The sequence below is a fragment of the Rutidosis leptorrhynchoides genome, chromosome 6, assembly GCF_046630445.1.
Source record: "Rutidosis leptorrhynchoides isolate AG116_Rl617_1_P2 chromosome 6, CSIRO_AGI_Rlap_v1, whole genome shotgun sequence".
Classification (NCBI taxonomy): domain Eukaryota; kingdom Viridiplantae; phylum Streptophyta; class Magnoliopsida; order Asterales; family Asteraceae; genus Rutidosis; species Rutidosis leptorrhynchoides.
The window spans coordinates 369661643-369675702 of NC_092338.1; the positions used below are offsets into that span (position 1 = coordinate 369661643).

At 35.3% G+C, this 14060-nt stretch overlaps 2 protein-coding genes across 3 annotated transcripts; one reads left to right on the forward strand and one right to left on the reverse strand.

Moving 5' to 3' along the window:
* The first annotated feature begins 417 nt into the window (after window positions 1-417).
* Window positions 418-7818, forward strand: LOC139855850 (protein NONRESPONDING TO OXYLIPINS 2, mitochondrial-like). Of its 2 annotated transcripts, none has more exons than XM_071845093.1 (4): window positions 418-597; window positions 854-1028; window positions 2020-2176; window positions 7701-7818. In XM_071845093.1, exons 1-2 carry the CDS (start codon window positions 476-478, stop codon window positions 1002-1004), a joined length of 273 nt encoding a protein of 90 aa, XP_071701194.1. In that variant the 5' UTR covers window positions 418-475; the 3' UTR covers window positions 1005-1028; window positions 2020-2176; window positions 7701-7818. The 2 variants fall into 2 exon arrangements, with proteins under 2 accessions (XP_071701194.1, XP_071701195.1); XM_071845094.1 differs by having other exon boundaries at window positions 854-972.
* A 3437-nt stretch (window positions 7819-11255) lies between these two features.
* On the reverse strand, window positions 11256-13887 carry LOC139854888 (GATA transcription factor 9-like). Its single transcript, XM_071844161.1, has 2 exons — window positions 13597-13887; window positions 11256-11939 (listed from the first exon to the last, which is right to left on the reverse strand). The coding sequence occupies exons 1-2, from the start codon at window positions 13885-13887 to the stop codon at window positions 11256-11258; spliced, it is 975 nt and encodes a 324-aa protein (XP_071700262.1).
* Between the last annotated feature and the right edge of the window lie 173 nt (window positions 13888-14060).

Consider the following 14060-nt stretch of genomic DNA (forward strand, 5'->3'; position numbering starts at 1 on the left):
GAGAAAGTCCTCCCTCTCTTTATTCGACGGATAAAGAGATTGCTTCCGAGAGGACCTCCGGCCTTTAAATAGGAAAAGTTTTTTTCTAAACAAAAATAAAATAAAATTACTAAAATAAAAATAATAATAGACGTCTTGAAAATAGTAGAATCAAATTTTCATGTGTTTTAAATCATGTCTGATATTGCGAAGATAATTATGTGTAAATTGAGCAATATCACCTTGATTTTCTGACATGCCTGTTTTCGCACAGTAGCCTATTTTTGAACATATTCTAACGGAACCCTGACGCAAGATGAGGGATCGTCACCTTGTTTTTTTTGTCTAAATATAAAAATACCAAGTAATTTTCTTTTTGACATTGAAATTGAAGATGATTTGAAGTTATCACTAAATGAATTTACCCAACCAAACTCCAATCCCTAAAACCCTAAAAACACAACCTTCAACTTCAATAATCGATCAGGATTCAACAATGGTGTCTCGATATCGCTCAATTTGTAGACCTGCTTCCTCACTCTTCAAATCCATTTCTTCTCCTCCTTCCCCTAAATCCCCTTCTATTCCATCTCTCTTCCAAACCACAAATATCTCCAGGTAAACAAAGATCACCTATTATCATGTTTTGTGTTGGTGAATTATGATGATTTTGTATAATTTAAAACTGTTACTGTATTATTTTGTTTTGTTTTGTTTTGTTTTTGGATATTTTTTAACAATGTAAATAAGTAAATTGATTGATTGATATTATTTTATTTTTTCATTGCGTTATTATAATTTGTAACATCATACTCAATCATTTCGTTATGTTAGTGAATACTTTGTAATGCTTGAAATTGTTATTTTTTTGTAGGTCATTTTGTCGAATAGGTTGTGTGCAATCTTTATTGCCGTTACATACGGCGGTTGCGTCGGCACGATTGACTTCGTGTCTCGGAATCGACTCAAAGGGATCAAGGTCTTTAGCTCAGGGTATGCTTTTAAGTGCAAACCCGGGAGTTTGACATTTTTCTGTGTTATATTTATCTGTAAGCCATACATACTACTGTTTTATCGTTGTTGTTTTTATGACATTATTTGACCTTTCATGCTCAAACGTATTATTTGCAAGTATAATGTTAATTGACAGATACAGATGTGGGTCAGATATAGTACTGAATGTTTTAAATCAGAGCACATTATTATTAGGATAAGTAAGTGTTTAGTATTTAGGTAATTGAATTTTATTAGGCAACTTTAGGAGTTTTAGGTGTTTTTAAGGGTCACAATTTGCAAGTTGATTGATTCCTTGTTGCAGTTCTTATTTCTGGCATTGCAGTCATGTGTTTGATAAGTTTAGGTGTTTTGTTTGTGCTAATTAGGTTGCGGTCTTGTTTGTGTTAGGTGGTACCTAATCTATGTTTGATTGCTAATATACTTTCAGCATATTATGGAAGTTTATATTTATATTTGATATTGTTGCTAATTTTGTTTGACGGAGCTTTATCTGTTTTTCATATATGTGTGTGATACACATATTATAATTTGAGAACCTAATTTTGTTACAAAGTGAGTGCTTTAACTTTAACTTTTATTGCTTAAACCAGCTTCTTTTGTGAGCTTCTATGTGTTAGTAATACTTTTATTAGCAAGGTGTTCAGTTTTTTTTCTTTTTATTTTGTATTCTTGGTCTTTCTTTCTATAAGAAAAGTGTTTAGTTCTCTTTACGTCTTCGAGTCTAGTAAAATTATCTTTGTTTCAGATATGTTTAATGCCCCTGTTGTTTTCATTCTGGTTTCAAATATATTTATGTATTTATGTATTTATTTATTTTTTCATTGTGTGAAGAACTTCAAATATAGTTCTGTAAAATTATCCTTGTTTGGTCTTAGCCTCTTAGGTATCCTTTCGATAAGCATTAGTGTGATTCTTAGATTTGAATAAACGCATTTTGTTCATTTTATGCATATATGGTCTCGTATGAGCATATTAAATCTTGACTGATGCACTTTAATTGGACATTTTTATTTTGTTCTCCAGAGACTGGTCTTAGTGTGCCTCGATAATGAAGGGCCGCGTCTTCTTAAAGATGCCAAAGATGGAATCTTGATTCGCAAGACCCGTACTTTGGTAAAAATAAATATTCATATGTTTTATGATTGATTTTAGCAGCAGTTATGTATGATGTAACTGTTGGGTTTTTTATTTGGTTTTCAATTATGTGGTTAGCCCAAGCCCAACAAATTAAGCCCAATTGATTGTTTGACTTGGTCAACCATCAAGGGGCATCTTTAATTTGAAGTTGTGCAGCTGTATTCACAAAAGAGTGCAGAGAGATAGATCAAGAAATTGTGTGAAACCCCAATTCCCGTCTACAGTGACAGCAGGCCAGAAAACCTTCGATCCCCGGAGATCCGACCGTTGAATCTTCTTCATTTTTGGGCTGTGTCTTCCTGACATCAGTGCCAACATTTTCAACCGTTGAATTCGTCTCAAGTGGTCTGTAGCTCGAGTTACAGCAGGTCGAACAGTAGCAGAATTTTGGGTGATGAAATTCTTCTTTTGTCTTTAATTGTTTCATATACTTGTTGATTATTGTTGTTCAAGAGTATGATGATGTTGTATACCTCTAGTTGATCTAGAGAAGGATTATTGTATTGCTCTCTTTGTTGATGATAGTGGAATTTAACTGGCTTACGAGTCCCGTGGTTTTTACTCTCGATTTTGAGAGGTTTTCCACGTAAAAAGTCTCGTGTTTTAGTGTGTGCTTGATTATTGTTTTGCTACTGATTTGGAACAGATTTGGGGACTGATTTGGGTTGGTTTTGATATAGCTTGTTTGTTAGTTTCCTCACGGGTTCATACGGGTCGGGAAATGCTTGTCAAACGGGTTTGTTTCCGCTTTGTAGATTGCCCGTTGTGATTATTTTCCCATCAAATTGGTATCAAGAGCTAGGTTATTTGATTTGACTTGTGTGAAAGATGGAAGCTAATACAAGTAAAATGATTAGTTTAAATGGTTCAAATTATCATGTTTGGAAAGGTAAAATGGAGGATCTTCTTTATGTGAAAGATTATTATTTGCCTGTTTTTACTGAGGATAAACCTGAGGAAAAATCTGATGCTCAATGGAAAATTTTGCATAGACAAGTATGTGGGTATATTCGGCAGTGGGTTGATGATAATGTTGTGAATCATATTACTGGGGAGACTGATGCTAAAGCCTTATGGAAAAAGCTTGAGCAGTTATATGAACGAAAGACTGGGAATAACAAGTTGTTCTTAATTAAGCAGATGATGGCTTTGAAGTATCATGATGGGACTCCTATTACAGATCACCTAAATGCATATCAGGGTATTATAAATCAGCTTGCAGGTATGAGTATCAAGTTTGAGGATGAGATTCAGGGTCTCTGGTTACTTGGTACATTACCGGACTCTTGGGAGACTTTTAGGACATCTTTGTCCAACTCTGCACCGAATGGTACTATCACCATGGAATTGGCTAAGGGTAGTATTTTGAATGAAGAGATGAGAAGAAAGTCACAAGGTTCCTCTTCACAGTCAGATATCTTGGTCACAGAAACGCGGGGGAGAAGTCATAGTAGAGGTCAGGGTAAAAGAGGCAATCATCGTAGCAGCTCACGCAAAGGCAAATTTGCTAACGTTGAGTGTTATAATTGTCATGAAAAGGGGCACACAAAGTGGTATTGTCCAAAGTTGAAGAATGAGAAGAAAAAGGCATATGACAAGAATAAACAAAAGAAAAGTGATGGTGGTGATGATGATAAGGTTGAAGTTAACGCTATCACAGATGAGTTCTTTGTTTGTATTGATTATGATATGATCAATCTTACTCATGATGACACGAGTTGGATTGTTGATAGTGGTGCTACATGTCATGTTGCAATTTGTAGAGATCACTTCTCATCTTACACTCCAGGTGACTATGGATTTGCTAGGATGGGTAATGCCGGGTTATCAAAGATCGTTGGTATTGGAGATGTTTGTTTGAAATTTGACACGGGAATGGAGTTAGTTTTGCATAATGTAAAACATGTTCCGGATATGAGACTTAATGTTATTTCAACAGGCATTCTTGATGATGATGGTTATTATAACGGTTTTGGTAATGGTATTTGGAAACTAACTCTTGGTTCTATGATAGTGGGAAGAGGCAAGAAAGACTCAAGATTATACATCACGCGTCCGAAGATCATCCAGAACATTGTTAACGCAGTGGACAATGTTGATTCTACTGAGTTGTGGCATAAAAGACTTGGCCACATGAGTGAAAAGGGGATGTCTATCTTGTTCAAGAAGAATGTGTTGTCGGGTGTTAGTGGTATTGATTTGAGTAAGTGTTCTCACTGTTTGGCAGGGAAACAGACCAGAGTTGCGTTTAAGAGTCATTCTCCTTTTCAAATGGAGAACGTACTTGATCTAGTTCATTCGGATGTTTGTGGGCCTATGAAGACTAGGACACTTGGTGGATGTTCCTACTTTGTTACATTCATCGATGATCATTCCAGGAAGGTGTGGGTTTATACCTTAAAGTCAAAGGATCAAGTATTTGAAAAGTTTAAAGAATTTCATATACTAGTTGAAAGGCAAACGGGAAAGAAACTCAAGTGTATTCGGACTGATAATGGCGGTGAATACATTGGCAGATTTGATGCTTACTGTAAGGAGAATGGTATTCGGCATCAAAAGACTCCACCAAAGACACCTCAGTTGAATGGCTTAGCAGAGAGGATGAACAGAACTTTGGTTGAGAGAGTTAGATGTTTGCTTTCACATGCAGGGTTGTCCGATTCCTTTTGGGGTGAGGCTTTAAATACGGCAGTTCATATTATTAATCTAACCCCTTGTGTTCCTTTGCGTTTTGATGTTCCTAACAGGCTTTGGAGCGGCAAAGATGTTTCTTACCGTCATTTACGAGTTTTTGGATGTAAAGCTTTTGTTCATGTTCCCAAAGATGAGAGGTCAAAGCTTGATATGAAGACTAAGCCATGTGTATTCCTCGGCTATGGTGAAGATGATTTTGGGTACAGGTTATATGATCCAGTTCAGAAGAAACTTGTACGAAGCCGAGATGTTGTTTTTACAGAAGATCAGATGTTAAAAGATGTTGAGAAGACAGATTCAGTTCCTCAAACTAGTGCTGATCTTGTTGATTTGGATCCAGTTACTCCACAACATGTTGGAGATGATGTTCATAATGATGAACATGGTACTGATGATGATTATGCTCCGGAGCAGGTAGAGATTCCAGTACCAGATGTGCCCCCATTTGTCCTACTTAGGCGGTCTACCCGAGACCGTCATCCTTCTGTTAGATATTCTGCTGATGAGTATGTATTAGTTACTGATGGGGGAGAGCCAGAATGTTATTCAGAAGCAATGAAAGATGAGCATAAGAAAGAGTGGGGTGAAGCTATGCAAGATGAGATGAATTCCTTGCATGAGAACAATACTTATGAGCTGGTGAAGTTACCTAAAGGCAAGAGAGCTTTGAGAAACAAATGGGTATTCAAAGTGAAGACAGATGAGCTTACTTCACAACCAAGGTACAAAACTAGGTTAGTCGTTAAAGGATTCAGCCAGAAAAAGGGTATTGATTTTGATGAGATTTTCTCACCGGTTGTGAAGATGGGATCTATTCGAGTGGTTCTTGGATTAGCTGCTAGTCTTGATCTTGAGGTTGAACAGATGGATGTCAAGACTGCTTTTCTTCACGGTGATTTGGATAAGGAAATCTACATGATGCAACCTGAAGGTTTTCGGGTTAAGGGTAAAGAAAATTATGTTTGTAGACTTCAGAAAAGTTTATATGGGTTGAAGCAAGCACCGAGACAGTGGTATAAGAAGTTTGAGTCGGTTATAGGAAAGCAAGGCTACCGAAAGACAACTTCAGATCATTGTGTTTTCTTTCAGAGGTTTGGTGATGATGATTTCATCATATTGTTGTTATACGTTGATGATATGTTAATTGTTGGTAAAAATATTAAAAGAATTGCGCAGTTGAAGCGAGAATTGAGCAAGTCTTTTGCTATGAAAGACTTGGGGCCAGCAAAACAGATTCTTGGCATTCGGATTTCTAGAGATAGAGGTGCTAAGACGTTACATATATCACAAGAGCAATACATTGAAAAGGTGCTAAGTAGATTCAACATGAAGAATGCTAAAGTGGTTAGTTCCCCTCTTACAAACAACTTTAAGCTAACAGAAAGAGATTGTCCTACTTCAAAGGAGGATGTTGAGGAGATGGATATAGTTCCATATGCGTCAGCAGTTGGTAGCTTGATGTATGCTATGGTGTGTACTAGGCCAGATATAGTTCATGCGGTAAGTGTTGTTAGTCGGTTTATGTCAAATCCGGGTAAGAAGCATTGGGAAGCGGTTAAATGGATTATGAGATACTTACGAGGTACTTCAAAGTTAGGTATCACATTCGGAAATGGAGAGCCGGTGCTTGTTGGTTATACAGACTCAGATATGGCAGGAAACAAAGATAACATGAAATCCACTTCTGGATATTTGATGACTTTCGCAGGGGGAGCAGTTTCATGGCAATCAAGGTTACAAAAGTGTGTTGCATTGTCTACAACCGAGGCTGAGTATATGGCAGCAACAGAAGCGTGCAAAGAACTATTGTGGATGAAAAGGTTTCTACAAGATCTTGGGTTTAAGCAATCACGATATGTGGTTCTTTGTGATAATGAGAGTGCGATTCATTTGACTAGAAATTCTATGTATCATAAGCGGACAAAACATATAGATGTGCGGTATCATTGGATTAGAGAACGTCTTGAAGATGGTTCGTTTGAACTTGATAAAGTTCATACCGATGATAATGGTTCCGACATGTTCACACAGGCTTTAGCAAGTGAGAAGCTTAAGGTATGTTGCTCGATCGCCGGGATGGCGATCCCTTCCTCATAATTGGAAAGGGGGAGATTTGTTGGGTTTTTTATTTGGTTTCCAATTATGTGGTTAGCCCAAGCCCAACAAATTAAGCCCAATTGATTGTTTGACTTGGTCAACCATCAAGGGGCATCTTTAATTTGAAGTTGTGCAGCTGTATTCACAAAAGAGTGCAGAGAGATAGATCAAGAAATTGTGTGAAACCCCAATTCCCGTCTACAGTGACAGCAGGCCAGAAAACCTTCGATCCCCGGAGATCCGACCGTTGAATCTTCTTCATTTTTGGGCTGTGTCTTCCTGACATCAGTGCCAACATTTTCAACCGTTGAATTCGTCTCAAGTGGTCTGTAGCTCGAGTTACAGCAGGTCGAACAGTAGCAGAATTTTGGGTGATGAAATTCTTCTTTTGTCTTTAATTGTTTCATATACTTGTTGATTATTGTTGTTCAAGAGTATGATGATGTTGTATACCTCTAGTTGATCTAGAGAAGGATTATTGTATTGCTCTCTTTGTTGATGATAGTGAAATTTAAGTGGCTTACGAGTCCCGTGGTTTTTACTCTCGATTTTGAGAGGTTTTTCACGTAAAAAGTCTCGTGTTTTAGTGTGTGCTTGATTATTGTTTTGCTACTGATTTGGAACAGATTTGGGGACTGATTTGGGTTGGTTTTGATATAGCTTGTTTGTTAGTTTCCTCACGGGTTCATACGGGTCGGGAAATGCTTGTCAAACGGGTTTGTTTCCGCTTTGTAGATTGCCCGTTGTGATTATTTTCCCATCAGTAACTATGTAAGCATAGCCTTGCAAAACTTGAGTTTCCAAAATTTTACTTTCTATTATTGTCTTCAGAATACTTCCTTGGAACTTATTCTTCCATCTTCCAAACACCGGATTACAAATATTTGATTTGTTCGCTAAATTTCGTTTTGTGTTTACTTTTCAATAATAAATTCTTCTAGTGTCTCTACTGTTATCTCAGAAACCACCTGGTATGATTGATTGTACAAACATTTTAGCAACTTTTTTGATTAAAAGACCTACTTAGTTGAGACTAACTTTGGTATTCAGATTGTTTCATGATGAACAGAAGATATTGCTTGCAGTAGTTAAATTGTAAAAACAAAGTGCACAGATTATAGATAAGTTCACATTCATAAAATCGATTACCTTAAATCTTTCTCAACCATAACATACTTCCTCACTAAGACTATTACTGACCGCTACATCAACACTTTCTTTAAATCACTCCTGTGACATACTTTCTCATAAAATTTGGGACTCACTTTATACCAGTTTACAATTATTAAACATAATAATACAACTTATATATTCACCACCATCCATAATCAACTGCCCTCATATGTGCTTAAAAAGCATGAGAAGGAGCATGGTTAGCGTGGGCTAGCTCGCTGCCAATGGCAGCTCGCTTCCAATGGCGTCCTCGAGGTCTAAAAGGAGGACATGTATTCATGGCCCATTATATCGTTACTAACTCTTTCACTTTCTCAATTTGGTTTCCTAAACATCACCGACAACAGCTTTCGTGCTACTCTTGCCCTTGCAATGTGCTTGAGGACACACAATGGCACCATGGTGTCCTCACTCGCCCTTCATTTTGTTAAATTTTCGCATTTTTAGGGGAAAAAACATGAAGTAGCCAGTTGTACCTTTCCCTTAATAATTGTACAGTGGCATAATTAATTAATATACCGTGCCTTAGTTTTTGAGTATGTATTGATTGCAGTAATTCAATTTTCATTTTGTTGCGGGAGAAATTTGAAAAGATATCGGCGTGGTGCTAATATGTTAATCCAAAGAAAATTTTGTGAGGGATTAGAGTACTCTTAAACATTAAACTTGACCTATCACCACTTTTCTTGGGCCTAGGCACACAAGTTATGAGAGTTTATATATTTTAAAGTGGTTGGGAATAATTTAGTGGCTAAAAATTCACAATAGTTTCATTTCATATTGAGCGATCTCTTTGAATGTGCAATATTATGTTAATGTTTAATAACGTTGTATACAACTATTAACTATTTAATATGCTTTATATGGTGTTTCCTTGAAAAAGAGATTATAAAAGCAAAACCTTAATACGAAAAGTACACAGTCATAACAGATAGTTCTTATAATTAAGGGGAACTCGTATAGGTTGTTTTGCAACATTGTATCGTGACCTTTTGATGCTCTTACAATTACAGACTTGAATTATCTTATTTACATTAGAATAAAATAATTCATAATCGACGTTAATAGAATATTAAAAGTAGTTTATCTTGACATTGATGAAGGCACATGATCACATGAATATCTTTTTGATTTAATAACTATCTTCACTTATATTTCATCTAATAATCAAATATTATTTTCTCTTCGCCTAATCGAACAACTGCACATGTATTGCTCTCGATCCGAGCTACTATAGATAAAAAAAATTGAATTCATATAATATATATTTAAAAATTATATTTAAAAGTCACTCCAACCTTTGATTTTCTATCAGTTTCTAATGGAATAGCGTCGCCGTTAGGGACTTGTACATGTTATAGTTATACAATTATACAAATGATAATATGACCATTCGGTTTTGTAAACTAAAATTATTATTATTATTATTATATTTTTAACGATGAAATTTCATTAAAAAGCTACCATCCCTCTAGCGAGAAACTAGGGAGAGGCGCAACGACACATTACAATGTCTTAACTAGCCAATCATTTCAGCTTACATTTTGCTTACCTCTATCAGAAATCCAATTAAAAGAATACATACGAATTAAATCAAACAACTCCAATTTCTTCATCTTGTTCGAATCAAAAAGCGTCACATTTCTAAACCTCCATAGAATCCACATCACAGCTGTCGTAATCGCATAGATTCTCATCTTTGAACTCGAAGAACTCGACCACCCTTGGAACCAAGAAAACCATTCGGCCCCTTCGTTAAAAATAGGAAGTTGAATATCTACCCAAATCCTAACTTTCCTCCAAACAAGAGTTGCAACCTCGCACGAAAACAATAGATGAGACAAGGACTCCACCCGATACGGACACAACGGGCATCCAATGTCGTTAATATCCATGCCTCGGGCTGAGATATTAAGACGAGTCGGTAACCTATCCCGCATAACCCTCCATATGAAAACATTTACCTTATAAGGAATAGCTTTCATCCAGAACGTACTCAAAGAATCACCCGTAAAAACGTGGTCATCGATAAATCTTCTCGTATTTGCAACTTGAAAGACCCCATCGTTAGATATCATCCAAGACCAAGAATCCTTATCATCCGTGAGCTGCACTACGCCAAGCTCCGCAACCAAATTATCAAGATGGGCTGTTGTTCGAGTACCCACCACATCACGTACCCATTGTCAATTCCATTGACCATCCTCCAAACGCTCTGCTAGCGTACAATCTTTGTTGACCTCAAGATGAAATAGATGGGGATATTTTTCTTGAAGAATCATCTCGTCTTTCCATTTATCCTTCCAGAAATGAACATTTTTTCCATCACCCACACGAATCCGCAACACATCAACGGAGATCGCCCCACTGGAAGTAATTGAAGTAAACGAAGTAACAATATTAGACCACATACCAGAAGTACAAATCCCACCGGAATTCAAACCTGCCGAAGTACCATGGATCGCTCAAATAAGAGTCGACCAAAGAGTGCCTCGATCAGCATGTAATCGCCATAACCATTTGCATAAAAGAGCTTGATTAAAAGCCCGTAGACTTCCAATATTCAAACCTATTAAACGATGTCAATGCAATTTCCCAACAAACCCAATATTCGTACTTCTGGTATGTGGTCTAATATTGTTTTGTGTTCATCATATATTTTTATTGTGTTATTTAATCCAAAGAATATTAATGACTCGGATGTGATTTGTACCATGTAATTATGTGTACATTGAATTGAATTGAAACTATGTAACTGATTTTGTAGTGTGTGTATAAATAAAATATTAATATCATATATGTATGTAATCTAGTTACAGCTAGCTAGCTTTATTAGATTATAATGTTACTTTATCAAAATTAAATATTACTCCGTATCTCATTAACACAAAGTTTGAAGTCTATGAGAGTAATTAGTATATTTCATTGAAACCAAAAATAGACATAAAATAAATAAATAAATAAATATGTTTCAAAAAGTTAAAAACTGAAAGCAACGCAATGATCAACACCTATTATCGTATAGTAAAACCACAAAATTCCATTAGCTAATACATAATCTGAATTGAACTTAACTATTAAAATGTAGTTAACTCATTTTTAAAGGCCAAGAGTGTCGACAAATTTGATTTAGTATTTTCCCACAAGAGGCGTACGTGTCAAATGAGCTGCGGGTAATCGTTACTTGTACGTTGATGGATTGAGTAATCGTGATCGTTGGGTGTGCGTAACATGATCACATTTTGGTGATTTAATAGTTGTTGTTGTTGTTGATAGTGTTGTGATTTTTGTAGTTGTAGCTCAAGAACCTTCCTGTGAGAATTAGAGTGTTTAGTAAGAACGAACGTTGGGCTTGCAGCTGGTCTATACTCTGGTACAAGTCGACCAGACTTGTAACGGACCCCACAAGCATTACATAGCGTTTTGGGGCCCATTGGCCCACTACGCCATTGTGGGGTCTTATCAGTTGCACAATGAAGACATTTCCGTCCATCATCATTTGATTTATCATCGAACTCTTTAGTCTTCATTCTCTTCTTGCCAATTGAGTTTTGTGCAATATTAGGGTCCGAATTTGAAGTCATTTCGGCAATGGGAGACTTAACAAGAAGTTGAGACGCCCAATTGCACGATACAGCACGAGAACGTTTAGTACGTGCCTTTCCAGGGATTGTGATATCGACGTTGAACATCAAATCATTGTTTGTACCTTTAATCGTCTCATATGAATATTTCGATGGAGTCTTGATCCCGGATATCAGTTGAAGCTTTTGCAAGTCTTCGGTTGATAATGATTCCTCCATAAAGTTCGACATCCACTCGAATTCAGCAATATCATCATGCTATTATCATACAAAGACATGATTTACATGTTAGTTTCAGCAATTAAACGAAAAATTAAAAGTAAAAAGTAATTCTTAAGTAAGAACATGAACATTAATTCAATAATATTAGTATTTAGTATCTTTGACTTCTCCTTTTTAAAGAAAAAAAAAGCATATGAACTTTTCTTTTACTAGATACTAAGAACGTGGACCATAAGGAAATATTAATTGGTCAATTAATTATGTAACGAGCAAAAAATTAATACCAAAAGGGTAATCTATATATATATGTCTGGCAAAAGGGTCAGGTTGGGTCGGTTTGGGTAACGGGTCAAAATGGTTTTGGGTTGAAATGGGTCATAGGTCAAACGGGTCAATTTTTTAAACGAGTCAAAAAGGGTCAGGTTGGGTCGGTTTAGGTAACGGGTCATAGGTCAGTTGGGTTAAATGGGTACATCGTTTTTTTTTTTTTTTACATTTATTACATTATTTTAGTTATTATTATTTATTATATATACATAAGAACTATTAATATACATAATAAATTATATAACCATGAATGCTTTCATAAATTTTTGAAGAATGAAACTTTTTGTGCTCGACCCATTTGACTCATTCACAAAACCATTAGATCCATTTCTATTTATTGATCTTTAAGTATTGATACCCATTAGACTCGTTCCTTCATTTTTTGTATAGGACTCAATAGGTTGGAAAGAAACTCATTTAGATCTTTTTTTAAGTTTTGATTTACATTGTCAAGCTTAATTTTTCTCAAGACCCAATTGACCTGAAAGCTTGATCCATTTGACCTGAATTTGAGTGTATGGGTCACAATTGCCAGATCTATCTATATAGTCATATAAAGTTCTGAAATAATGATGTCATCATTAAGCTAATTACCTTTTATTTTTCATAATAACATCATTAATTATATATTAATTTAATTAAAAAAATAATACGAAATATTTTATAAAAGGAAATATTAATCTCTTCTAAATTGTAATTTTAATTTTCTATAAAAATTTAAAAGGCATTTATTATTACTAATTATTATTATTATTATTAAAAATATAAATATAAATAATCAACTTTGATCGAACTTTATTATTATTATTTACGAAATTAATTATGTTACATATGTATGCGAAAATACATGTCTTTATATATTTGTAAAAACAACGACAAGCTTCTTAGTCAAATGGGTTATTAAAATAAATGAGTTTAGCACTTATATTCACTTAATACCTAAAACATAACAAACCCGTGATTTCACGGGTCATTTCGCTAGTACATACATATATCTTAATTTTCTTTAAAGGCTTACATATCAACAAGTCTATAGTCACTACAAAATTATTATAACGATAACTAATTTAAACAATAAAAAATCATAAAACGAATTAATTACACCAAACCAGGCGAAAGTATATTTTTTTTAGTTTCAATTTTCACTAAAAGTTGTGCTATACATGAAAATTTGTTACAGCCATTATTATCTTTCGAAAAAAAAAAAAAAAAAAAAAAAAAAAAAAAACTGTTATCAAAGAAATATAGAAGAGCTACAATTACATGTAAATAATCATATTTCTATCATTTAGTTGGGATTTGTTGTTAATACATGAAGAGTTAAGTTATTTGTTTTATGCAAGAACAAGAATGACTAATGAGTTACCGGAACAAATAAGTTAGGGAGTTGAGTATTATCAAGGAAGCTCTGGCAAAACTCATCACCAGTGGCGAACGAGTTACAGCTGTCAAGAGCGGCAGAAGACTCTGTAGACATGTCCGCCACATAAGCATCGTCATCTCCCACCGTCACATTATCAGTGGGAAAAACAAGAAGGTCATCAACGACGAAATGGTCACTTTTAGAGTCTGCTAATAAGTGGTTTTTTGGGGGCGTAATTTGTTGATTGTCATTAACATGATGATGACAATGTGTTGATTGTTCGAAGGCTTCCATTGTGATATTTTTGTATGTTATTCCGTATCTTTTTTAGGAATAGTAATAAGAAGCTGATGTACGTGGAATTTGAAAAGAGAGAATTAAATTAAGGAGAGAGGTGAGGTGAGGTGAGGTGAGGTGAGGGCTGGTGAGAAAATGAGAGAATTTATTTAATTAAGTTTCAAAAGGAG

Bases quoted from the DNA above. Each gene is read 5' to 3' on its own strand.
- LOC139855850 (XM_071845093.1), top strand. From the start codon at position 476: ATGGTGTCTCGATATCGCTCAATTTGTAGACCTGCTTCCTCACTCTTC. The intron at 598-853 runs GTAAACAAAGAT...ATTTTTTTGTAG, and splicing joins CAAACCACAAATATCTCCAG to GTCATTTTGTCGAATAGGTT.
- LOC139854888 (XM_071844161.1), bottom strand. From the start codon at position 13,887: ATGGAAGCCTTCGAACAATCAACACATTGTCATCATCATGTTAATGAC. The intron at 11,940-13,596 runs GTAACTCATTAG...GTATGATAATAG, and splicing joins TCCCTAACTTATTTGTTCCG to CATGATGATATTGCTGAATT.